General features: G+C 32.2%; 1 protein-coding gene and 1 long non-coding RNA gene across 3 annotated transcripts; one reads left to right on the top strand and one right to left on the bottom strand.

Annotated features, from left to right (window-relative positions):
- The first annotated feature begins 1,308 nt into the window (after positions 1-1,308).
- On the top strand, positions 1,309-3,768 carry LOC129948933 (uncharacterized). Of its 2 annotated transcripts, XR_008781981.1 has the most exons (4): positions 1,309-1,969; positions 2,275-3,166; positions 3,322-3,567; positions 3,634-3,768. It is a non-coding gene; the product is annotated as an uncharacterized LOC129948933 (long non-coding RNA). The 2 variants fall into 2 exon arrangements; XR_008781980.1 differs by having other exon boundaries at positions 2,275-3,567.
- LOC129948932 (serine/threonine-protein kinase tricornered) lies at positions 3,608-18,423 on the bottom strand. The gene is made up of 5 exons (XM_056060081.1): positions 17,785-18,423; positions 11,671-11,880; positions 7,960-8,066; positions 7,424-7,908; positions 3,608-3,833 (listed from the first exon to the last, which is right to left on the bottom strand). Exons 1-5 carry the CDS (start codon positions 18,250-18,252, stop codon positions 3,739-3,741), a joined length of 1,365 nt encoding a protein of 454 aa, XP_055916056.1. The 5' UTR covers positions 18,253-18,423; the 3' UTR covers positions 3,608-3,738.
- Positions 18,424-27,917: the final 9,494 nt, after the last annotated feature.

Below are 27,917 nucleotides of genomic sequence, written 5' to 3'. Positions count from 1 at the left end.
TTTACAGTTATTGCAAATAAAAAAATATCAAAACATAAAAAAATATCACTGAGTTGAACCTCAGAATGCTATTTGATACACGTCACTACTAGTGTTATGCCTAAGTAGTGGTGAAAAAATTATACACCCCTTTTAATGCAAAACAGTAACGATTTTTTTGTCTGTTGTCGAACAATGACAAAGCTTCTGTATCAATTGTATTATAAAAAAAACTATCCAACAAAAATTGTCAGTACACGTCTTACGAGAGCTTTTTTCTTGCAAATGGTGCCAGTCAGTGGTTTTATTTCCTTTTTACCTACTGAAAAAGAAAATTCAACCACTGACTTACACATAAATTGTTGTTGTAATTACTCTTCGACGAGCGTATATCCCCACGACCTTTACCATGCGCAGCTAAAGCAGAGAGAAAAAAACTAAAACTTCTTCTTTGACAGGGTTACAACTTATGAAATAATAAGACCGACAACATTACGATACAAAAATAATAAAAAGGAAGTGTTCTGAAAACATTAAATTTAAGGGTCTGAACTGCTTTTGCTGTGGCGAGTAATTCGCAACAGGATCACTTGGAAAAAAGAACAAGAAAATTAAAATCATAGACACACTATATAAAATATGATATTAAATATTATGTTACATTTCAATACAATCACGTAGGAACTTGTTGTTTTCTTAATAAGTGATTCATGTATAAGAAACCATAAGGTCTTTGTTTAACAATATTTAATGACAGTTAACAGCAAAAATGTTTTTCGATTTTAGTCTTAAGTTGGCATCTGAGATGTTTGGATTAATAAATATTTATTTAAAAATGTAAGATCTCTATTCTAATTTGCATAGTTTTGACTTGATTTAAAAAAAGCTAATAGACAAAAGTGTTTGGCTTTGAAAAATTTATAAAACTTAGTTGTAAGTATTACCATTATTTTTTTTCCATTTACTTACATATTTTTTCAAAATGTCCCTACCTCCTAAATGGGGGGAAACAGACCCGCTCCCATAGTAAAAAATGCTTGTTTTTAACTGTTCTATACAAATCCGTCATCAAACTTTGTCGCCTGAGTTATCGTACTCTTCCCAAAAAATGCAATAGGTAATGTCGTTGTAGCCACTAGGTGCCACCCCTTAAGAATTTCTCATCACTATTCCTTATTTTCGTGGTGAATTGACTTTAGAGGGTGGTGAATTGATGTTAGCAGTGGTGAATTGATGTTAGACCTAAGGGCGCGTGTAAGTAGACGTTTCAGCTTGTAGGCAAACCAGAATGAAAGATTTATTTCCGGTCTTTATATGGTGTGTCTATGATTAAAATTGTTAACGACATATTCATTTCAATATTTTTTTTAATTATTTTTATAAAAAAAAGGCGGCGCACGGCACCAAAGACGATTTGAGCAGATAGACTAATGTTTATGTTTTGTATTTGTTTCATTTAGGATGACTAAATTATGTACATCGTTATGTTTATAAACATTGGTTAGTAAGAATGAGTGAGATAGTTGTATGAATGGATTGAGAAGAAAAATATATAGAATTAAAAACTTAGTATTGTAGTAAATTTGGGATTCTTAAGCCTAAGAGTGCGTTCAGAGCAGCAACTCAAAGAGGCAGTATTGCGTGGAATTCTTGATTGGTCGAATTAAGTAAAAACTCGAGTTAGGTGAATTTTGAAAAGTTTAAGCTATAGAGTTCAATGATCATGGAAAGAGGGGATTTGCAGATAATTTATTAACTCCTAAGCAGTTAAAACGATCAAACGTTCGGATAACGTAATCTTGTCCGAACGACTATTTTATTCGAAACAAAGAAACACTTTATTTTCTTTGTCGGTAGTACTTACGAATTTTTTAGTCGAAAGTCTTATACTCACGTATAGTTTCTTTTATAAAAAGTTAAAATTTTCCTTGGGAAAAATCTTGAAAGTTTAACAAAAATTGCACATAAGCAGTTTTAAATAAAATTCTTGGTAAGAATAAATTAATATTTTATTTTGAAATGGTTAGTGATTTTCCTTTTTAAATGGAATTTAAATTGGCAGTCGAAAATAACGGCTTTCCGATATATTTATCTCGGTTCGCGAAAAAATTAATAACACAAAAAAAACTTGTCTATTTAACCATTTAGATCCGAATAAATTACATAACATTAAACTATGATATAGTTTTATAAAATGAAATTTTTTAATTAAATTTGTCGAAATTTTTGAACTAAAACGTACAATTCTTTTTGTTTATGAACTTTAATTTCACAATCATGGAATATTTTTTTTAGTATAAAGGATGAGAAGGGTGATGGCTTGAGAGAAAAAGAAGGCATTCAAAGGAGTTGCTCTAGCAAGGGAGTCAACTAAGGAAGGGAGGGTAGAGGCGATGTATCGCTCATCATCAACACCTAGAAGCAGAGTCTGGTAATATTTTTTTTGTAGCGATATTGAAGGGTCCAAGAACCACACCCACCGCTGAGCTGAGTGTTCAATAGATTGCCAGCCAGGACCAAGAAAAGGCAAACAGGTCGTTACAAAATTACTGGCAAAAGAGAGCTGGAACAAAAACATATTCAAGAATTGCATGCAATAGAGGCGGAATACACCCAGAAGTTGGTTGCATCAATGCTAAAAAGGCTTAATGAAGTCATAAGAATATGCCATAAGTTATAAAAAACATAAATTTTATTATTTTTTTCAAATAACTATCAAATAAAGAGTTGTACGAATACGAATGTGTTGCTTGCATTCGACATGAACTGTAATTTAAAGTTTGTTTTTATTATTACCATTCAAAAAAAATTTTTTGTTATGCTTTTTAAGATGTTATATGTTAACTAAACCAAATAAATTTAATTTTTCAATTCAAGTTACTTATTGCACTTTTTGGTCTACAATTTATTTAAAAAGGCGAGGTGTACGAATATGACTGAGACTGACTGTAAGTCTTAATTGGTCTTACAAAAACACACACACCAAGGAATACATCGTTGAGACAATAATTTACAATTGCTCAATTGCTGCGTGATCGTACAGGAATAAGTGATGGCCTTTGTACTTGGTGTTGTAGAACATTCTTCTTTCTATTTTTTTAATTTTTGCGAACCATTCTTTAGTTGATTGGCAACAATTGCTTGGAAAAAAGATTGCACAAAATAAAATCATTAAGCAAAACCAAATGTAATTAACATAAAAAACCCTCCAACTTTTAAACTATTCTTGACTTTTGAGTGCTTAATTTTCCAAAGCCATTTATTCTTTGTTAATTTTTTGGATCGACAAATTTTGTTGACAAATAATCTAGGGATATCTTGTTTTTTTTTTTTAATAATTAGAGCACAACCAAATTTGTCGACAAGCGAAAAGTTAAAAAAAGTTTACTTTTTGCTTATGAACAAAGTTTTTGTTCTGGATAAGAAAAACTTAAAATGGGCATCGAAGCATTAAATATGAATGTTATTAAATTTGGGTGGATGGCCAGTTCAAGACGAGGCTATATTGAAATGTCCACTTTTCTGCAAGGTATGAAAATAATTTATCATCTGATATAATAAGCATATTTTTCTCCAGCGTCGAAAAAGGTAATCAAAAATCGAATGCCATGAATCCGAAACGTTAAAATAATTTCTTTAAATTTTTATTTCTAGTTATCGGGCCGATGAATTTATAATACATCACAATGGAAAGTTATTAAAATAAGTAAGCGAATTTGTAATTTAAAACTACATATCTTTATTTCACGAAAGTTCATTTTAATCCAAGCTTCTTACTTCGAACCTTTTGAATGTGTAATTAATAAACACCCAATCTTTAGCAATTTCACTTCCTTGTGGTACGGGCGATGAGACTGAAAAGAAAGATACAAGTTAATTAAAAATTAATTTTTTAATATAAGACATAAATATATAATATATATAAATATTAACTTAAAATGTTATGTAAAGAAATAAACATTGCACCAAACAAGAGCTTGTACTTTTATGAGGCTATGTTCTGGCAACATAACTACGACCTTTATGAGACCCATATATGTGTATAATATCAATTTGTGTCATTTATTAATGCTATATAACATTGTCTACTTAATTTCAACTGCGGGCTCTTTTTCATTAAAGCTTTATTATTTATATTAAAATTGATATGTTTTTCACTTTGGAGTGTTATCGTTTGTGAAAAAATGATAACCCAGGTTGAAAGTTATAAAAATGTGTTTAAGAATATAACAGTTTCAAGTCTATAATGTATTTTTATCAGTATATCTTATGAATTTTTCTTAATGTATGAAGCCTTTAGGAAGTCTACATACGAAATTAATTTTCGTTTGTGAAACCTTGTTAAGTTTTTTTTAGTGCAAAAAGAACATGAAACGGTCTACTGCGACTGAAATTTGTATGGAAGGGCATCGCTTTCGTATTATTATTGAAAGCAATAGCTAATGTAATTTAAATACTTTTACCGAGTCTACCGAACTTCGCCTTGACAGGTTCCGTCTTATTTTCTCTTTAACCCCGGTAATCGGTTCTATCAGGCCTTCCGAATCGTGGACCCTTCATTTGTTTTTCCCCCATGCACGTTACTGACAATATGAACTTCGGACCATCCGCCGACTTTGAGGATGTATTTTTGGACTCCAGCCACGAACCCGTAACGGGGAGTATCATAGCACTAAAACTTCTGATGCTTTATTGCTTAACAAACTCTCAAGACAGTGCAGTGTACAGCAGCCATAGTATTCCTCTGCTATCTATACCGACCAACCCAACCAAACCCTCGGGTAGCAAAGCCAGCCATAGCAGAGATACTCGGGTAAATAAAAAGTCATCGGTTTTTTTTCTGAAAGTCTAGTTTAACCGAGCCATCTTCGTTCCTGACAAAATTGCCAAAAATGAGCCAGTTGGAACAATTCATGAGAAGGACGCTGAAGATATAATAAGTCGGTTAATCTTACCAGATCTCAGGAAGAGAGAAAAAGAGTTAGCTTGACGGTAGGTCACAAAAGGTAATGTGCTATGACTAGGTAGTCATTACCTTCTGAGGTTTAGCGAAAAAGCAAAGGGGCTCTTCAAAAGGCCGGTTATAAATTATATTTTGCATCAGAAATGTTGAGATCAAAATCCTGCAAAGCCAGACACCAGATGCAAAGCAAAGCCAGACAAAGGCGATGACGAGGTTGTCGACGATACGGTGGTTCCTAGTTGTACAGGCTTCACTGGAAATTAAAAACGCACTGTAAGTGGTACAGATTTATATGAAGCACTTTTAGTGTGCTTTGGATGGTTTAAGAGTGTTCCTATGGTAAGAAAAAATCTAAAAATAAATTTGGTCAAATAGTTAAGTCCAAACTAGAGAACTTTCCAAATCTTAGCATAGAAGTAGAAGATCAGGAATTCAGTGTTAAAATCTTTGAAGCACGAGTTAAAACTGCTTTTTCAAGATTTCATGCCCAGCAAAACACAGCCGTAAAAATCCCTTCCTGTTGGAACGAAGACCTTTCTGATCTAAATAAAATGAACAGAACGATATTCAACATCTGCCACAAATAAGATTCTTACCAACCATATAAACATTGCCTTAAAGGTTATAAGCGAGCTAAAGAAACAGTCAAAAAATAAGGTTGGAGAGAGTATTGTCAATCCGTTGAAGACTTAGTAAAGTCGCATCGAATGAACATTGCAATTCAACTTTTCTGAAGAAACCTCACGGATTATGAACTCTCCACTTGTACCCACATGAATACGCGAAGGTTTTTCGGCTAACCAGCTTGACCTCTTCTGCGCTTAAAACACTCAGTTCAATATAAAGAAATTACCCTATTTATCTTTGTAGACGTAAAAGGTGATTTCAATAACGTCCTTACTGAATGACTTAAAAATTTAAGCTTCGGCAGATAACACAATCTTTTCAAAACATGTGAACAGGGCGGTGTTTTCTCCACCCGCTCCTATTAATATTAGTCGTGAATAAAATTCTCGTAAAGTTTAAAAGTTGTGAGGTGAATGCGGAATATGATTTGGTTTTACTGGTGTCGGGAAAGTTTATCACCGTGATTAGTGAAATCACAGAGATGGCTCTGAAGAAAGTTAGCAACTGGGCCACGAGCAGTGGACTAGGTGTTTATCAGGGCTAATGCACGTTACGACCAAAACTAAAATACTCTCACTGAACGCTCAAATTCTGTCTTTGATTTCCAGCTCAAAATATCTAGGAGTAATTCTAGATATTAATCTTAACTGGAAAGTAAACATTGAAGAACGGAAAAATTGTTGAAGGTTCAAAGGATGGCTTACCTGATCTTCCTAGTGTATTTCAAGCTGAATTACTAGAAATCAGAAAAGAAAATTCAAAATACACAAACCAAAATAAAAACGCGGCTTCTGCACTGAAAGCCAGGCGGTTGTTATGGTTGTTATTCGGCCAAAACATTAACTGGTCGGGGTTAACTATTTAGCCTAATCATCAACCTCCGTCTTTCCACACATAAGGGACCAACAATTCTCCACACCTGGTGGGTGGGTATTGGCAGACCCATCATTCTGTATATCAGCAGCTTATAAGTTATGGTGAAACTTAATCAATGATATTAAAAATATCTTTTATTGTTTACTTGATGGGCTTTATTATAAATATGGAAAGTTGAAGCCACCGATAGTAAATAAATCGTCAAGAGCATCTAATGATATCGAACAAGGAGCCAATTGCACGTCGTTAAGATTATGTTGGCTGCGAATACTTTTTTATAGATAGTTTGACACATACAGAACATCTTTACCTGGCCCTTAAAAGGTAAAAAGGGCACAAATATATTGGGTACAAGAATAAATATCATACGGAAGTTACGAATGAATATTTGTTTTTTGATGTTCAAAATGAATTAATTTATTATGTAATAAATGTGGTTATTCTAAGAACGTAAGAAGAGAGATTACTTTCAGTGACCGCAAATCCATCGTAAAGCATTTGAGAATTCAGAAACACTTATGCTGTTTGTGACCTAAGACCTCTTGCGTTTTGATACAAGAATTAAGATAGAGGATATTTAACAACGAGAATAGTTTTTAAAATCAGATCGAGATTATATATTCGTTTCGGTGACATAAAAGATGCAAATAAGAAGAGATCACTATTTTATTTGGTTATGTTAATAAATAGATTTTCATGAAATGGCATAAATTCTTTTCTATCATTTGGTCTAAAATATTGAATTAAAAGTTTTTTTACTTATTCTTTCATCCTAGTTAAATATTTTGGTTCAAAATTTTGTAACATTTAAACACAGAGTTTTTACAAAAATCAAAGATCTACCAAAAATGTGTTTAAATTAAAAAAATTGACTTGTTACAAAAAATTCCATTTGAACATTTTTTGAGGGCACTAATCCAAAGTTATGATTGTGGATTGCATTCCAGCCCCTTTTTTTTAAGTAAAACATTTACTTACGAATTTCTAAGGAAACATCGGGGAAATCATCGAAGTTTGATGTGTCATCGATGGAACGCACTTCTACAGGTATTGCAGCTGGTCTTTCTCTTATATGTTCCCAATCAACTCCTCGAAAAAATGGGACTGATTTTAAATCGTCCATTCCTCTCTGGGTCCCGAGCCTCCGATCTGTTTCGCAGCAAAACTTAATTATGGTTTCTTTTGCCTCTTCCGAAATAGGAATTTCAGGAGGAAATATTAATGTCTCCCTCCAATTCATAACCTTTCTATAAGTATCTTGAGGGTTGTCTGAGCAAAACGGAGGATATCCCATTAGCATTTCATACATTATGACTCCTAAGCTCCACCAATCACAAGCTGGTCCATATCCTGTCTGCAAGAAAACTTCAGGCGCTATATAATCTGGAGTTCCAACTGTACTATATGCTAGCGCTCGTCTATTTCGTTTCCAAGATTCTGCTCGTCGTTTAGAATCCATTGGGCTGTAAACAATTGCATCGTACAAAATATCGATAATCACATTGGTATGTTACCTTGCACAAGTTCCAATGAAATCTGATGGTTTCGCTTGCGATAAATCGCGATAGAAATCGGTACGATGTGATTTTTTTAAACCTGTACATAGTCCAAAATCAGAAAGCTGTGAAAAAAAGATTTTTTTAAAATATTTTTCTATTAAATTAAGAGTATTTTAAATAATATGTAGTATTTATGCATATAAAGAGTGATTTTTTAATATTTATAGGAAAGTTTTTCAAAAAAACACATAAAATTGAAAAAATGCATGAATCGATAGTACGGGCCATATAATTTAATGTTTGAAGATTATTTCATGCAAATGTTGACCTTGGCTGCCTTAAATGGTACATCCGCTTAGTCCAATTTTGGTATACTCTTTCCAACATTTCGGCCGGTGTCTCACAAATAAATGCTTCAATGTTGTCTTCCAATTCGTCAATTGAAGCTTGTCTGTATAGACATGAACTTAAACAAAGCCCCCAAAAAATAGTCTAAAGGCATTGAATCGCACGATCTAGGCTGCCAATTGACCGGGCCCGAACATGATAAAGAATGTTCACCGAACTCGCCTCGAAATAAGTCCATTGTTGCGCGTACAGTGTGACATGTGACACCGTCAGTTGGATATCATTTTACGGTAGCGCTCACCATTCACAGTTACGTTACGATTTTTAATTATTTTTGAAGAAGTACGGTCCAATGATGCCACCAGCCCATAAACCGCACCAAACTCTGACTTTTTCTGGATGCATTTGTAGCTCTTGCATTGCTCACTGCAAAATCGACAATTCTGCTTATTTATGTACACATTGATGCAAAAATGATCGCAATGAACTTTCTTAACAGCGCACACATTTTGATAATAAAATTCAATAATTTGCAAGCGTTGTTCGTTTGTAAGACGATTCTTGGTTAAATTATAGACCAAACTAAGCATGTTTGACAGTACACGAAGATAATAGCACCCTTTATATACCTAAATAGGACATACTTATAGATTCATTATAGGATTTAAATATTCTCTTTTGTAAAAAAATTAATCGGTCGGCTATTGAACCTTTTTTTAAATTAATTTTCTACTCAAATAAACAATTTTTATTAATTGTTATCTCTTCATGTTTCCTAAGTTTTCTCTGCTTTAAAAACTGATCTTAAAAACTTAAATATACATAGATAAATGCATACATTATTAACCTCATTAGTTTTGATATTACATTTTTCAAGGATATTAAATAAATATGGATAATTTTACCTTCGTTGATTTTGTAATCATTGATACTGGTAGATTAACAATGCAGTTTGACACCCACAGTAAGGAAAAGAACATACCAATGATGTTTGCTTGATTTTTTTTTTAAATTTTCCTCAAATACAATACAAATGTAATTCGTGGTTATAATTACATTAATATATAATAATGGTTTGCAATTTTAAATTATTAGCGAAACATATTATGGTTTTTGTTGCACAATCAATTCGGTCAATCAACATTTATCTTGTATAGCATTTAGGTGTCTTTTGACTTTGCTTGCATAGTTAGTATTTCCTTCACAGATCTCATTAACTATTTATTTTGCAAAAAAAGTAATATTTTCGGATTTCAACCGGACTCAGTGAAAAAAGCTCAAATGTTATTAAGGAGACGCGTGAAGCCTCGGAAAAACCACCCCTTTAAAATGGCAACCAGGAACAAATTTTAAACCCCCACTACCTAACGAAAGGAAATTAAAGACCACCGACTAGCTCTCAAATCAATAGCATCGTTCCACAAGCTGTCGTGATTTAGAAGTGCCACCAAGTGCGTAAACCGGTTTCTCTCTTTACCTTGTTACCTCTCAATCTCTAAATGCATTCCCCGAACTCCCTTAAACAATCAGTGAAAAATACATTACCTCATTGAGCCCTTTTCTTTAAAAAAAAAAACAGTTGATTCTATTAGCAAAGACTACATAGTGTAACCCAAATTCGTAATGGCAGTTTATTAATATTTGTAAACCGATTGATCTCAAAATTAACACACAATTCACTTATAACACACATCAACAACCACTCAAATCTCTCGCTCACTCATTCACGTTTATCAATAGTTACTCAGAAACGTATTAATAATAATGATTATTAAACATTAATAGTACAGATATTGATGATGCAGAAATGCAATCAGAAAATATTCCGGAACCGAATCAGGCAGACTCCAACCAAAGTCTGCAAGATTCAGCCCGCGGAGTCAGAGCCACAAACAACATAATTTTCTTGGAATCAAAAAAAAATATTTAAAAAAGCTCTCGCCATTCGCTTATGCAACATGAAAAGGTTTACAAATAACTTCGATGAGCTTAATGTTATAATAAAAAACACAATAAAGCATATAACGCTTACTTTCACAACTTACCCCTTCATTATAGGGCAAACAAGGCATTCACTCTACTTATTACAACAAGTGTTCGACATAAAACCCTAACTTTAAATTTGTAAATATGGCTAGTGTTGAAATATAGCACAAAATTAAATTAACTTACATAATCTTATACTTACATCCTAAAGAATCATTCACCAGTAACGAGTGTATCATAGATCACCCTAAATATAAATCGCAGGTGCCCCTAAAACAAGTTTAAGTATTTTGGACAGGATCCAAAAAAGAGCTTTGATAAATGATAGGTGATATAACTATAACCGAAACAATTACGTCACTCGAACACGGCCAAAATGTTTCATGCCTTTCGTTGTTCTATCGATATTTTAATAAACAGTGTTCTATCCAATTAGCCAGTTGCATTCCCTAGCTCAAACAATTCAGCCGTAATACTCGTACTTCTAGGAATGCAAATCAGTTTAACCTTGAGCTCAATTTCGGACGTAATGTCAAATATAGAGATTCCTTTTTTAACCGCACATCGAGAATGTGGAATGGTTTACCTAGTTCTGTTTTTCCCTATCATTTTGTATTCAAAACTTTAAGACCAATATGCATAGGTATCTAATATTTAATCCTTCCTAATTTTAATAAAGCTCGCACTGTGTTTAAACTTTAAAGGTGTTAATAACCCCTTGAAAAAAAATAAACAGATGCAGAAATCATTGCAAATCTTTTTGCCCAAAATTTGTGAAACGCTTTACATTCAAACACTACAGCCAGCCAACACAAGAGCTTTTAGAACTGAAGAACTAATAACTTTCATTGAATTTGATAGCTGCCTGAATAAAATAAAGGGAAAGACTCCAAGCAAAGAAATCCTCAGCAACCATGAAATCCCTCAAAACTGTAGATCCGCAACTGTCATTCATATTTCAGAAAAGAAAAATTGAAGGGTACCCCTTATAATCTTCGCCATTGTACCCTTCTATTTGTTTGAAATAAAAAAAACACTAACTTTGCTAGACTTCGACTTAGAAACAATACTGCTTCCCACAAACACCTACTCAACAAAAACGACCCCGCAAACCTTCTCCACTAGCAACACCCGCCTTGATGTAAAACATATTTTGGAACTTTGCCCATTGCCGCAGCCCATATAATTAAAAAAAAAATTAAAACAATTTCATATCCCCTTAAAAAACTGAAAACTTAATTTCCCAAGCAAAAAAGCCAATAATGAAGCTAGGCTTGTTAAATTTTATATTAGCTTGTAATTTTAATTGTTTGTTGATAAATATTTATAATAATATTTAAGTTCCAAAACTATTATATTATTAAATTTCTATAAATGTGGTACTTTGTTTACCTTTAAGTGGCCTCGTGCATCAAGTAGAAGATTGTCTGGTTTTATATCTCTATGTATGAAACCAAGTTTGTGGATTGAGTCAATTGCCAAAGCCGTTTCTCCAATGTAAAATTGTGTGCATTCTTCGGAGAGAGTGTCTTTTTTCATCAAAAGGGTCATCATGTCCCCTCCAGGGAGAAACTCCATTATTAAATACAAGTTTACTGGATCCTATAAATGTGTTATTGAAAACATTTAATTTCAAAGTATATGAGAAAATGATTGTATGACTATTCTATAGTAAAACTCTTACTTCTTATACCAGAAACATACAAATTAAAATATTTCTCTCTTCTTTGAAGAGGCTCAAAATTATTATTCTTAATTTTTTTGTTGGATATCTACTGCTCATCCTTTTTCTGTTTAATTGAACTAGCCATTAAACTTGAGAATTAAAAATTTTAACATTTTTGCTCCTGGCGTGAGGGATACAGTACATGTCAAAAGGTTTTAGTGTTTTTTTTTAATGCAAATATAGCCATCACAACGAACTAACTTTATAAACAAAAATAAGAAGCAGCGTTGAAGTCTAATTTCAATATTAATTGACAACTAATGTTCCTGCGACCAAAGTTTTATCGATTTGCAGACCGTTGAAATTTGTATGTAAATTCATAAACGCATGACTGCAGTTATGATGCCCAAATCTTAAAAGTCAAATTTTGGCATTAATTTTTACATCAACATTATTGCAACGATGTATTAAACTAGTGCGCAAATACTAAACAAAACAGCATCAAGCCGAAAAAGTAATTAGTTGTTAACGCCGTTGATTCATTTGGAAATAAGGAGAAGGAAAACGAAAAATAAGCATTTAAATATCAAATATTTATTAAATTATTATTTATTTATAATTGTTTTGTGTTTTTTGAGAGTAATTCACAAAATCTTAAATAAAATTAATACTAACTTTAATTGTAACCGCTCTTTGTTTAACCGCCTACTAAATGCTTCACGCATATTGTACATGAAGTTATCTTTTTACGGTCATTATTATCAATTAATATTTTCAAACGTCAAACAAATAACCAATCAACCGATCGCATCACCAACAGCTGCGTTAGCATCGGTATCGCAACAAACCAGTGATACGGATACTCTTAGTCTTAAGATATGAAATTTCTACAAAAACAGCTAAATATCTTATAAAATAAAAGTTTTATAGTAAAACGGCGCTATTTTTTGTTTAAATCCATTATTCACAAAAATAACAATGGTCTGCTATGAAATCCTCCTTTTTAATAAAGCCATACTTTCTAAAGGATTTTGGTGTGCTGATTCTGAAGTAAGAATTGCTGTAGCACGTCAGTATTTTAAATATCCCCGTTAGAAAATCACAAAAATCCGTTTTTTTTTTTTAAGTAATATTTTCAAGTAAGGTTACCTAAACTAATAGGTTTGGCATATGTACCATAAATAAACTGACCTAAAAAACTTCATATTTTTTTGTCCCATAATAAAAATTATACGAATGGATTTTGATATGCTGATTTCAAATTCAGATTACATTTTCGACCAGATCTCGTTTTTGAGATACATATATCAGTTTTTTTTTGATCTTTCTTTAACAAAAAAACTTTAGCACGGCGAAAACTGCGCAGGCATTTGCAAAACTGTTAAAACTCAATCAATTGATATCATTTTCTCTCTTTCTATGAGTCGTTTCAATAAGCTAAAATACGATCTAAACTGATTGTTAATATATGTAAGAATAGCGACATAAAAAAAAACACCTTTTGTGAATTTAAATAGACTTAGTTTTCGTTTTTGAAAGCTTTTATAAAATTATCTTTACATCGTTAACTTTGCCAAAAACAGCAGAATTTCGATATTTCTGCTGTTTTTGTCAATCAGTATTTTAAAACGTAAGTAAATATACATAAATGGATAAAAGCAAAGATAATATCATATGATAGATTATGTTATGAGGAATTATTCCTCCAAATTTAAGTTTTATTTTTGTACAAGGTACGTGAAAAGGATATTTTCTACAATTTTCATATTAATGTATATATATTTAAAAACAAAACATTTCCAAAAAAAAAAAAAAAATAAACTACACCTAAAAAAATAGCAAGTCCAAAATCTTTTCTGTTTATTAGTGCATATGGTTTTAAATCTTTTATAAAATGTATTTAATCAAATAGATAATACGGTTGTTTATTATTTTAAATACAAGCACTTAGACATTTATAACAATTCTTTGCTTAATAGATAGCAAAGCCACTTTAATGAACTCAAAACATATCGAATTGTTTCTTATTATTTTTGAAAATCCTTTTAAGGTACATTTTTTCTTACATATGTGATTAATATGATTACCGAACAATAATTCTTGGTCTAATATTACACCTAAGTACTTAATTTCATTTATTTTTTTAATAGACCAATTTTATTATCGCTGTCATCACTTTTCCCATTATTCACTGTTTTTTTGATAATCAATTTTAGTTTATTTTCCATAAGCCACTGATTAATATGATCTTAGTCTTCTTTGTTTGTTTCTTATGTCAACACCGTTATCACTGGACATATGAATGTATACAAAGCATCATCTGCAAACCCAGCTAATTTGCTGTTTTACAACACTCTTAAGGTCATTTTAAACGTTCGTAAAACCGAACATTGAGGGACACCGTAGTTTAATTCAATCGCATCAGAAGTTTCACCATTTAATTTAACTATTTGCTTTCTTATTTAAATATGACTAAAATCACTTAAATTCTCTATTTTTAGCCAAGTATTTTTCAACTTTCACCATTAAAATGTATGTACTCAAATGCACGCTTTAGTAAAAAAAAAAAAACACACAATAAATACTTGTTTTTAGTAAGTTCTTCCTTCCACGACGTCAAGAATATATTAATTGAAGTTTCGCATGAGTAACTCTTTCGAAAACCCTATTGAAGGTTCATTATTATATTGTTACTTTCAAAATAATGATAATTTTGTTTAAATACTACCTTTTCAAATATCTTATCAAACAATGGCACATCATTCACTGGTCTAAATTTTTGACATTTTACTGTATTTACTTTTCTCTATTTGTGTTATCAAATATTATTTCAAAAGTCAGGCTTGCTTTGCCCGTACAAACTATAATACTTTTAATCTCACTTTTTTCTTTTTAAATAATTTTTTTTTTAATTATTTGACATTGTTTTTTAATCTAATGAAGCATGTTTTAATGAATTAATATATACATATAATTTGTCCAGTCTTCTTTCGAAGTACTCAACAATGCTTTTGTACATTTCCAAGTTTTTGATTTTTAAATGACTGTTGTTTGGTCGTTACAAAAACACGAAGAAAATTTCGCCACGTTATGTTCTGAGGCAGACCATTTATTTTTTACAAAGAGGACTACTTTTTTATCCAGCAGGTTAATATGTCAAAAATTATGTTTGTGTATTAAAGCTTAATTAACAGTTATCAAACCCTTGAGGAATAAAAGCAATCAGCTATCATTGCCAAATTGTGAGTAAGTATCTAAAAAAATTACAATGTACCTATAAACACAACGAATATACAATATTATTCTTTAGTTTCATTGAAAGGTCCCCGCTGCACAAAGGCTCTTTATATGTATAGTCCAATAAACTAAGGGTTTAACCTTGGAATGAGAAAGCTGGAAATTTGCTTATACTTTTGCTTTTGCTATGCTGTTGGTATGCTAAACATTGCATACAAAGTCTAATCAAATTTCGTCCGCCCCGCAAGCAATGCAACGTGATTTCTGAATATTTCTGTTTCGAAAGATCCAATAGTGTTAACAGTTGTAGTAAAAGTGTTAGTTGCATCCTTTTTTTTAATACGTTATATCGTTTCAGAGATAGAGGGCATAAAGAACGCAATAACTAACACTTTTTTAAAAAATAAAGTGTTGGTTAAGAAATTAGAGTTCATTAACATTAAAAATGTCTGTTTTCAAAAATAAAAAATATTTAAGATATGATTTAGAACCCCAGGAAAAGGCTTGCTGCTCAATGTTTAAATACCTGTAATGTCAATTAAAAACACTTTTTTTTACAACCACATCGTAGACTACATCTATTCTTCTAATTACAAAACATAATTTTTAGCAATTCATATGAAGCTATTACTGGGGTACTAAATCATACCCATATAATTATTGTATTTGATAAGCTTGCATTGTTTTTTAGTAACTTTATTGTGTTCACTATTAATTTTATTTCAATATCTCCGAAACGTATGAAAAAATATTGAGACAAACATTTAGCAAATTTTAAGCTTCACAGTTGTTGTAAAGGGTTAACACAAGTGATCTGTTTGACTTGCAACTAAAAATCATGTCCATAGCAGATGAAAAAACAAAACATCCTAACATCACAAACGAGAAACCCGAAAACAAGAACTCGTATGTAGTTAATAACCTAAATATGTAACTACTGCAAAAATAATAACCGCTTTGAATTGATTCGATACGCAATCTTTATTTACAAAATATTTAAGCATCAATAATTACAACAGGTGATAAAATTTTTGTCGATAAAATTAAGGATCATGAAACAATTGATATTGAAGTGCATTTAAAGAAAAAAAAACAGAAACTAAAAGACGCAAATATAAGGTTTTTCGCCATACACAGTGTTTAATTGTGTAGTGTGAAACTGAAAAATGAAGATTGATTTGAGACGATTGATAGACAAATATTATTACACAAATTACGATATTTAAATTTTTGAATCTTATCTTATGAATAGAAGATAAATACAAAGAATTATAGTTAATGGTGTAACATCTTGTTCAAAAATAAACAATTTGGGAGTGTCTCAAGGTTCTGTCTTGTTTCTTTAGAACATAAATGAATTACAAATCAGTTAATATATCTGATATAATGAACAAGATATATGCTTATACTCCAATTCGTGTTTTATTTGAATGTTTGTGTTGTATTTATGTGAAACTGGAATTGATGTTTGATGCTGATTTCTGTGTTTAAAAAATAAAAGAAAGATAGATAAGTGGAATCGTCATCAGCAGTCCAACTTTACAGTTTGAGCAATGGTACTAATATCAGACAAGAGCTTTGGTAGTGCACTCAAAAATCAATTTTCTATAATTGTATTATTCAATAATTTAGCAAATAGTGTGAAGAAAATGTTATATGAATTTATTAAAACTGATATAACCTTCTGCAGCTAAATACTCCTAAGAATATGATTTTATAATTTATTATCTATAAAAACTATATTTAAAAGTTTTTAACTAGTCTCGTTTCTTTAGTTAACTAAATATAGTGTTAGGGACTAATAGAGCCAATCTTATTTATAAGATGGTATATTATTTTTTGGCTTCACACAGCATGGTTTGCGGAAATTCTATAATTATTTCTATTATTAAGTTATAGAACGTAGTATAGGCTACTATTAAACATTAATATAAAAAAAGAAAAAGCTTGTTGCACTGTAATTTTTTGAATCAATCTATTGTACATGTACATAGTATATCTAAATCAAACATTTCTCTGGGACCTTTAAATAAATCTTTAGCAAAAAAATAAAATAAGTTTTATTTGCATTGAAAAAAGAGAAATAACTGCGAAGTCCAACACAAACAAAAATAATTAAAATTGAGCTATTATTTACATTGTATTACATAAATATTTGAATGCGGCAACGAACAAGAAATTTCGGTATTGGAATATTTCTTCAGATAATTTTTTTAATTTTTGTGGGAATCCAATTGACTAGACTGAGCCATTTTATGGTTGAGATCATTCGAATCAATTAGATTTTTAAAAAGTCCAAATACCTCTGAAAGACTAGAGTCCAATTAAATAAGGCAAATTGGTTTAGTTGTGTATGGCCAGCTTAAAGCGTTTAGAATGAGGAGTTATAAATGACAATTTTGAATATTTTACTTTATATATGTTTTGAATGTTATAAACAAAAACTAAGCCTCCTTGGACCAACATTTTAAATTTGTCACAATACCCCTTCTCATTCTAGACAATTCTAATGAAACAAAAACAGTTTCTCAAAAGTCTAAGGACTGTATTTGCTTTGTTGAATAACAAAAGCGTAGTATATAAACTGATGGTGACAATCTTACTTGAAAACTGTAATACATTTTAACGACCCATTGATGATCGGCTTCCACCAACACATCTCGTTCTGCTCTTACATGAGCTACTTGTTCCTTTTCAAGCATATCCGCCTTGCGTAATACTTTCATTGCATAAACATGACCTGTGTCCTTTTTTTGTACTAAACGAACTTCTCCAAATGCTCCTCTGCCAATAACTTTTAATGCTTCAAAATCTTCAACGCCCAAACGGAGTCTCTTTAGTCGCAAATACTCCGTTTCTTTCTGTGCGTGTTGCTGTCTTTTTTCTTGTTTTTGAGACTCAGAAAGTGTTTCATCTTTAAGTTGTGCTTCAAGTTTTGCCAACCTCTGTTTTCGTTCTCCATATTGTGTTATGAGATTGCTATAATAGTTTTCTAGACTTACTTTAGCTTTAGTGGCTTTATCTAGAGTGTGATCGCTAAAACGCATTGAAGAGCTATCAGTTGCAGCCATGTCAAGGGGATGAGGGTAAGATAGCAAAACGGGTGCTAATTCTTTACAGAATTTGTGTGTTTCTTTAATATTCTTAAACCAAAAAACATTAATAATCTATAGACATTTCCTTCCTTGTTCACAAACACTAACACTGAACTAGACTTGGACTGCCACTGGACTGAACTGCATATTAATATTAAATATTCAAGAAAAAACTCAATACAAAAATATTTAATTTTAAAGATGGTAAACCTCGGCTGTCAATTTGGTTTGCCCTAAACCTTTTGAGAGCCAAATATGAACTAGTATGTCTGAAATTCAAATAAATCATTGGCTGCGTTCAATCTCGTGTTGAATACGGTATAGGGCGTTTTTCTTTTTTAGTTCAGAGCTGAGCTCTGAGCATACTCTGAGCGAACAGAGTAGAGTAGAGTAGAGTTCTGAGCAGAGTATGTTCAGAGCTCTCTGATTTAATTATGAAATAACTTGAGCACTAAACTGTCATGATTCGTTCGGCAATTTTTTGGTATATAGTTTTTTTTATGTTAGTTTGAAGGCGTTCAAAATTCTCCTTAATCAAATTAATCAGAAAAACAGTCATATCGTTGATTCATTTGACGCCTGAAATAAATTTGATTCATAAAAATGCTATATGCAATTAGTTTTTCCAAAATTATCTTACCTTCTACACCAGAGCAACCAGCCTCTTCCGCCATTTTTATTGTTTTGATGATGATTTTTTTTTTTATTTCCCGGCTTTCAGATATCAAATTGCTTGTGCTCAGCATTTTACTCCGTTTACTCTGTTATTTTATTCTGAGCTCACAGAGCGCGCTCTGAACATGTTCAGAACTAAAAAAGAAACACGAATTTGAAGCTCTGAACGCTCAGAGCTCAAAAAGAAACACAATTATTTTTTTGACAGTTCGAGCTCTGCTCTGAACTAAAAAAGAAAAACGCCCATATTGTAAAGGTGGATTTTTTGATACCTTATTGAACGAGTTGGATATTGGATTGAAATAGCTGTCAAAAAATAAAAGCAACTTTCAGCTGTTCACAAAAAGCGAAGCTTCGAAGTCAAAATTGTTGTAAGCTAAAACATTAAATGGATAATTCAACTGATTTGTCGGAAGATGATGAATTGACAGGTGCGTAACAATATAATAAATAAGAGATAACCTTAATCTGTAATCTACATATGTTAAGTTTCCTCTTAGCTCAATTGGAATTCTATACGAATAGATCATAATTACCCTCTAAACTCCGGAGGCAAATAGCTTTTTCATTGTCAGAACATCTTAAAATACAACTCCGACTACCATTTTGTATCTTTTTGTTTACCAACAAATACAAAAGGATGAAATCAATTTTCAAGTTTCTTGAAATTCAACCATGTGTTTATTCAGCTGTTCTGTCAGAAACCCCAGAAATTCTTGGATACCTTTGGATTCCTATTTTCACATCTCAGCTGTTATTTTACACGTAAAACAATAACAACAAAATATCCGGATACCCTACCAGTCTGAGATTGAACGCAGCCATTAAATTCATATGGATAAGATCTAGGGCGAAAAGATTATCTTCTCAATTTTTCTAAATTGTTTTAAAACTGGAAAGTAAATAGGTAAACTTGCCACAAATCTCTCCAATACTCTCGTTTCATTGAAATTAAAAAACAATGTGTGTTCTGAAACATCTCGAATTAGATAATGATCGTGTTAAGGGACTATTCAGACAAGAAATGTGCATAATACTACGTCATCTCAAGGCTCGTCTTTAATGAAAATCCTTTGGTAAGCTCGATTGATAAAGCCAAAACCTAATTTTTCCTATACACATAAGTAAATTTGCTTAAAGCACAGTTTGTTGTTAATTCGGTGCTGCCAATGTGTAAAATGACTCTTTCTGTACTTGAAAGCATAAACCATTCTTTGGGACCAATTTTCTTTTGCACTCATACAGTTTTAAGAGTACTATATCGACATTCATAAATCCTTCTGGCCCAAATAGTATCCCTCCTCTTATTTCTTCATCGATCACAAAACTACCAAAAAGGTGAATATTCCTCCCCTCTAACTATTAAATCAACTTATTCCACTAACGTTCTTCTTTCCGAGGCCGTGATACGCTGGTCAATTTGCAGTTAAAGAAATATCTTGAAGAAGGAAAAGATCTAAATGACTTTCGTTGCAAAAGGCAAACTGGTGATTTAATGGTTTATATCACCGAACAGTAGACCAAATCTTTACATCGTGCAATCTTCAAATACTATAATAATCCTTCAAATACTTTGGGTCAATACGCGGGTGGTTCTTCAAATATGTCACGTTGAGCATTATAACTATAACTTTGTAGGTGCTTCTGTACAAGATGATGATTATGCCAGTATTCAAATATGGATCCGAGAACTGAATGTTAAGTAAAAGGCGTTCTGGCCTCTTAGAAGGTTCGAGAGCAAGGTCTTGCCAAGACTTGTTGGCCCTTTGTGAGAAAGGACGATCCCGGGAACGCTGTAGCAATTTAGACAACTAAGAACAAAGTTGAGTTGTAATCCGGCAATCGGTATTACCGATCACTACTAGTTGACTGTCACAAGTCAACCAGTAGTCAACTAAAAAATGGTAGACTTTTTAAGTGTGCTCGGCGTATTATGTAAGCCAGTTGAGTTGTCTCTCAGTTGTGATTGTTGTCAAAATTCAGCAACTGATATTAACTAGTTGTGTAGTGCATTTGTGTGTACAAAAAATAACGGTAGGCATTAATAGTTCATTGAGAACCAATTTTTTTAAGAAAATGGAGAAAAAAATGTACGTTTTACAAATAATAATATAAACATCTGTAAGAAAATAATTTGTTTAGATTAAAAATAACTAAACCTGCCCAATTCGAGAGATTGATTGAGGTTCTGCAGCAGAAACCAGAGCTGGCCAGAGGCAAGGGACAATTCGGTTCCACAAAAAGAACCCAAGACGAAGAATGGGAAAATATAGCTGTTCAACTGAAAAGCATTGGACCACCATCAAGAACAGCGAAAGAATGGCAAAGAGTAAGTTTAACTGAATGCAAAAGCCATCATTTTTTTTTTACAAAGTATATACACATATACAGGTATGGATCCATTACAAGGGAAATTTAAAAAGAAAGCTTGCCATTTGTCATACGAGCCTTAATCCATTGTGGACAGATACGTTCTTCTAATACGTCTACTTCTTTTAACACTACCAAAACTGTTGGTTGAGCAAGGCCTAAATTAAAATCATTACAACTGCACTTTTGGTAACTTCCTTCTGCCATGAAACGTAGGGCAGTGCAGAGTTTGAGAATTGGTGGGATTGCTGTGGTTGTTTCAAATGATCTTTGATTTCACTTAGCACATAAACAAATGCGTCTTTGTACATAAACAAATGCGTCTTTGTTGAGTCTAAAATAACTCATAAATCTGAAACAAAACGAAGACATTAAAATCAACACTCATCAAAGAATTTGTTTATAAATAATACTTTTTCTTTGGAAGTTCCAATGGATTGGAGTGATCTCGAATATTTTTTCTCATCTGCGCAACATTCAGGGGATTTTCTTCTTCCGAATTTCCAAGAAACAAATCAATAGAACTCTCCATTTCCTATTATTTTGTCTTTTTTATAAAATTTTGCACTGAATTCAAAATTTTGAAATTCCTACGTATTTTATTTTACATAGCTGATTTTGACACAAAATAAGCACATAAAAGTAGGCAACGTATTTGGTCTACTCAACTGAAAAAAGTTGTCTCCCATAATACGATTTTTTTTGTAGTTGTCTTCAAATTGAGTTGTCCTTAAATGTAGTAAGAGCGAAGATGGCACGGTAAGCCCTTTGTAATACATTTTGGGGTTAAAAATTACATATGGGACCGTTCAATTCAAGTATTATTGTACGTGCTAAAATCTCATATCCACAAAATAAACGCTGGAATGTCCCAAGGCTCCGTTTTGTCTCCGACACTCTTCATTATTTTTATAAATGATCTATTGTCTAAAACTTGTCGAACACTAAGCTAAGCGTGCCTTAGAATCGAACAGGCGTGCATATATTTATATGTATGTGATTTGATCTTGGACGATCTTTCGGTAAAGGTACATACATATATGTTACTTATATCAAACGCTGATATATTTTTTTTAAACTATATAAAAAACTAAACTATCACATTTTTTGTCTTAATCAAAACCTACTCACGTTTCATGATTTCGAACTAGGTTTCTTTAACAGTCGGTCGGCGGTATCTTCTTAAATTTTTACCCTACTGTCTCAATCCAAGTTGGATACATTTGAAAAGAAGGTACTTACTGACGGCATTTTCTCAAGAACCCTAACTCTACATATCTCATTAATACAACCCAACCAGGATTTTCCAGAGTTTGTCTGGTCTGCCTCTCAATTTACACCCACTAAATTACGCATTATTACATTAATGTTATACAAACGCAATTAATCTTTTAATGTGAATGTGAACATTGGTGGGCGTAACTTACGCACTTGTTGCAAACATCTTCGGATGCTAATCGGATTCATAAATGTCATGAAACCGATCGCATCAAAATTGTTTCATGCAACAGAGGTGATTTCTGTTTGTTTCTCCACCTTCGCAACATTCCCTGTGACCATTCTCGAGTTATGGCAAACCTGCTGCCAATCACTCAATTTGTGATTTGGTTGTCAGCCATAACCCTTTTCTTCCTGACCAAAAGGAGAACCTACTACCATTATGCTAACCCCTATAGAGGGGGACACTTGCAGTAGCAGTTGAGTCGACGTCGTCGTCGGCCTTGTCCTAGTTGGTGGTGAGATTTGTTTGGTTTGTTTTCTTTTATTTTTTGTTTATTTTTTTATATGTAATCATTTTTTTCATTATTTTAATTGTTAAAACCCTTTCGGTTACAAACTATCTCTTGTAAGGAGAGTACATATTTGAAGTCATCAAAAACACTGTGAAGTGTTTAAGTTTAATCCGCTTATGCAAGAATTTGTTAACCAATTCTCATCTGACTTTAAATTGTTAAGCCTTTATTCGTCCAAAACTCGATGTAAATTCCCATATCTGCGCAGGTGATCCAATAGTCAGTCTGTTGGACGGATTTCAAAAGAGAGCTTTAAAATGGTAAATGACCGCTACCGTTGTTTAACTGCTATTAAGCACCGTTGCAAGGTTTCTTGTCTATGCTTAGTAAAATAGCCAATTGCGTTGCTACCCTCACACAATTTACTTCTACGAATTCCCACCCTTGAACCCGATTTCGTACGTATTGTGAAGTAAAAATTTTCTTTTTTAGTCGCTCTACACGATCTTCATAATTGCTCGCGACTTGCTTGATCATTATAAAGGTATTCATATCTTCTTGATTGGAGACGGAATATAATTTAAAAAAAATATGAGTGAGTTCTTCACGCATGACACAATTGGATGAAAAATAATGAATACATTCAGGAATGTGAAATTTGTGTGCATTGATTCCGCATCACAAGCTGATGCTTATGCAGCTGTACCCGATTCGATACTGACCGGTTATTTTTTTGGAGTTAAAAAGCACTTTTTTTATTTTATTTAATTAATGTTGGGTAGTACCCGTGGAGTGATGGTTAGACAAGACAAGACATGACAAGTCAAGACAAGACAACACAACACAACACAACACAACACAACACAACACAACACAACACAACACAACACAAGACAACACAAGACAAGACAAGACAAGGAGTCTATCTCCCCCCGTTTAGGCGGTAGGGGCAGTTTAAAAAAATATGTACATTAAATGGAAAAAAAAATAATTAAAAAATAACGGTAATACATAAAATTAAGTATTATTATTTTTTTTAAAGCCAACAATTTTGTCTATTAGCTTGTTTTTAAATCAAGTCAAAACTATGCATAGTTTTTGAAAAAAATAGTTTTAAAGTCAAAATTTGTGCAAAAAAAGTAAAAAGAAAAGGTTAAAGTGCAATTTTTCAATACTTCAAGTGTAATTACCACTGTTTTTATTTCAAAATTTATTGCTGTTATTTGTTTTTAATCAAAAACTGAAAACTTGATGATTTTATGTCTTTTAGTTTTTGAGAAAATTGAGAATTACAAAAACAAAATATTTAACTTAAACCCTTTTTTTTACTTTTTTTTGCAATTATTATAATTTAAAAAGAAATTGCAAATTTTTGTTTGTAAATTTAAATTTTCACAATTGATTTTCTTTAGTAATAAATAAAAATAAGTTTCTGGTGCTGGGAAATAAATCCACGGGAACTAACTCCACTGAGGGATTTAGTTCCCACTTAGTGAGAACTAAATCCACTTTAGTAAAATTGATTTAGTTCCCATGCTAATCTTATTCCGAAAAAAATGAGTGATTTAAGTTCAGTTTCCTTGAGTTTGAAATTAATACGCAGTTTTTAAAAGAAGACGCAAGTATAATAGGAAACTGTTAACAATTTTACTAGTCAATAACGAAATAAGTTTCATAATGTAAAATATGATACCAAATTTAGCAAGCAAAATTCTTTGAATTTCGAACTAAAGGTAGATAGACCTAAAAATATGCTTAAAAATAATACGCGCTTTCTGGCTCAAAATCTTCTTCTTCGGACACTTCCAGTTCCTTGTCATCAAGTTTGTATTTGTATTCAAAAAGATTTATATGCTTGGCTTCGACTTTAGATATAAGGCTATCTATTATTGCATTCCTTCTTGCAAAAAACGGCTTTGGTGGTGCAAACATAAGCAGAGTTTCACAGTCTACAGCTACCATAAAATCGCGTGTGCAGTTGTACTCCTCGTTGATCAAGCAACTGATGAATTAAAAAAATGTCCGTTTTTACATAGTTTTCTTCCTAGGCGACTATTGTAGCCTTCCAAATATCACGACGAAAATGTACATATGTTGCAGATTAATTGTTCTTATTGCTTCATGTTCAATTATCGAAAATGTTGTTTTGATATTTTGGATGCTCAATAGAGGCAGTGTTAATAATTTTTGGAAAATGTTTTTAACCTCTCTGCCTCTCCTTATTATTCTTAAAAAATCAGGGATCCTCGCTGCTTTTCTTCTAAGGGCTTTGATGTAGTGAAACCAACACCCGTTTACAGAAGCATTTGGAAAAACCGTTTTAAGGGCGTTACGTAAACTGTTCGTAATCTGTTGTGAATGAAGTTGAATGAAATTCGTAGAGATTTCGCTCAATAAATTCGAAAAGATGTGTATACATATTTGTCGACTTATTTGTGGCCAAAATATACAGAATGGGTATACCTAAAAATATATGCAATGAAAAATAGTTTTGAATAAAAAAACTAAAAATTGATTTCGAAATATCGTTTTCAAAATTCTGAAAATGATCAAATAAAAACCGATCAATTTTTTTTATTATTTTCAAAATCTTGAAAAACAACATTTGAGTTCGAAATATCGTTTTCAAGGTTCTGAAAATGATGGTTTTCTTTTTCAAAATTCTGAAAATGATGAAATAAAAATCGTGCGAGCGGAAAAAAATTTCCGCAAAGAAAATCAATTTGGGTTGTGAAAATAAAAAAATTCGGGCGAATTTTTTCATAGCATTTAAAATTTTCATTTTTTTCATGGTTTTTTCTCGATTTTCATGTGGATGATGACCTTCACGAAGTCCTATACAACTGGCCTCGAATAAACAGAAATGACAACTTTGTGATAAAACTCGTTCGAGGTCACATTGCAAGAGCTATGTCTTTGACTAACAATTTAATTTTCGGGCGGTGATAGATTGGCTTACATACTTTTTTTTATAGTTTCAGGGTTTAGTTTTAAGTAGAATAGGCTTGGTGGCACAAAAAGAAATAGAAAAAAAATAAAAACGATATTGTAGTATAATTATTATTGTTTAACTTAGAGTGTTCGTATGGGACTATTAAGTTAGTTGTAAGTTATGGATAATTAGGCTAGTTTTATGAATTTTTATCTAGCTTTAATATTGAATTAATAAATATGAATTAAAATAAAGGAGATCCAGTTTATGAAACTGTATTTAAAACCTTGCTGTGATAGTTTTAAAACCAATGTTTTATGACACAATTTGTTAAAGGCCTTGCTAAAATCAGTTCAGATACAATCTACTTGTTATCACAGATAATTGAACTACAGTAAAAAGAAAGGATGCTGCAAACGATTGACTCAAGGTAGTTCATTATTTCTTTATTATGTTTTATTAGGCTCTTTTGGTCTTTTTGTTTTTTGGAATGCGAATAAATAAAGAACTTTATTCCATTCTCTTACCCAACGTTTCGTAAGAATTCCTTCCTTCTCAGGGGATTTTTGTTCTTTATCCAATACTTGTGTTAAATCTTATTATAATTGTGATTTAATACAAGTATTGAATAAAGAACAAAAATCCCCTGAAGAAGTAAATCACATTATAATTGTGATTTAATACAAGTATTGAATAAAGAACAAAAAGAGTAGTCAGTGAAAAGTTGTTTTATTATTGTTACGCCGTGAGTGACATACAAAATAAATAAGTTTTATCAATTTAAATAACTCAAAGCAGATTTTTTAATTCAGAAAAAGGTAATTATTAAACAGTAGACAAAAGTATATCAAAATGAATGTTCGGCTAGGACGGAAGTTGAGAGTAGAATCAGACCAGCCAACCGAAGTATAGGGTTGTCTGATGTTGACATCTAGTTGTCGAATGATGTCTTTTCTCATTACTCCAACACCTCCTTCACTTAAGAGGTATCATAGTCCTTCATCCAAGAAGGTGCATGGACAGTTCGTCCTGATGAAGTTACTGGTCTTGGTTCAGGAGTGTGGGATCTTGAAGGAAAACCCAAAGAAGTTTCTGAAGTTGATCCTCCGACAGCTGTTTCATCTGTGGAACATCTTGTAGCAAATTCGGTTGTTGATTCACTTCAAACATATCCATTAACTCGAGAAAAATGTTTGTTGAGTTCTCTTCGATGCTTGGAGAATATCGATTTTTGATTTGATTTGTATGAGACCTTATAAGTTTCGATTTACTTCCATCATTTATAAGGACATTGTAGTTGACGGTTAATTTACGCTCGATGATCGTTTCCTGGCACCCAGTATTCTTTATTATTGCGATAAATTTTGGCATAGGCACTATCACCTGCAGTGAAATGTCGTTCCTTGGCATCATGATGTTTATTGTACTGAGTAGGAGGATTTTCTTTTCGCTTCAGTAAATCCAACGAAGTGTAGTACCCGTGGCATGATGGTTAGTGCGTTGGACTGTCATGCAATTGGTCTTGGGTTCATTCTCTGCCTGTGCCACCTTAATTTAAAAAAATTAATTTTTGCGGGTACTGCCTCTTGAAAGGAATTGACAAATCCTTCAAGAGTAATTCTTGTCATGAAAAAGTGCTTTCTCAAACTAGCCGTTCGGATTCGGCCTAAAATTGTAGGTCCCTTCCATTCCTGACAACAGTACTCTCACACAGGAATGGTTGAGAGTTTTAAGTCACTAGGCCCTGGTTCACAACGGACTGTTGCGCCACCCCATTTGATTTTGAAATCCAACGAAGTTCTTATTTTACGACCAAGGAATGCTTCTGCTGGCGATTTAAAATTAGTCAAATTCCGATTAGGTGTAGAACGATAAATCTGTAGGAATGTTTCCAGGTTCTGCTGACTTGTTTCTTCCTGCTTTAACTTTTT

Source organism: Eupeodes corollae, chromosome 3 (genome assembly GCF_945859685.1).
Source record: "Eupeodes corollae chromosome 3, idEupCoro1.1, whole genome shotgun sequence".
Classification (NCBI taxonomy): domain Eukaryota; kingdom Metazoa; phylum Arthropoda; class Insecta; order Diptera; family Syrphidae; genus Eupeodes; species Eupeodes corollae.
The sequence above is the reverse complement of the archived record's forward strand: the minus strand, read 5'-3'. Positions and strand labels throughout refer to the sequence as shown.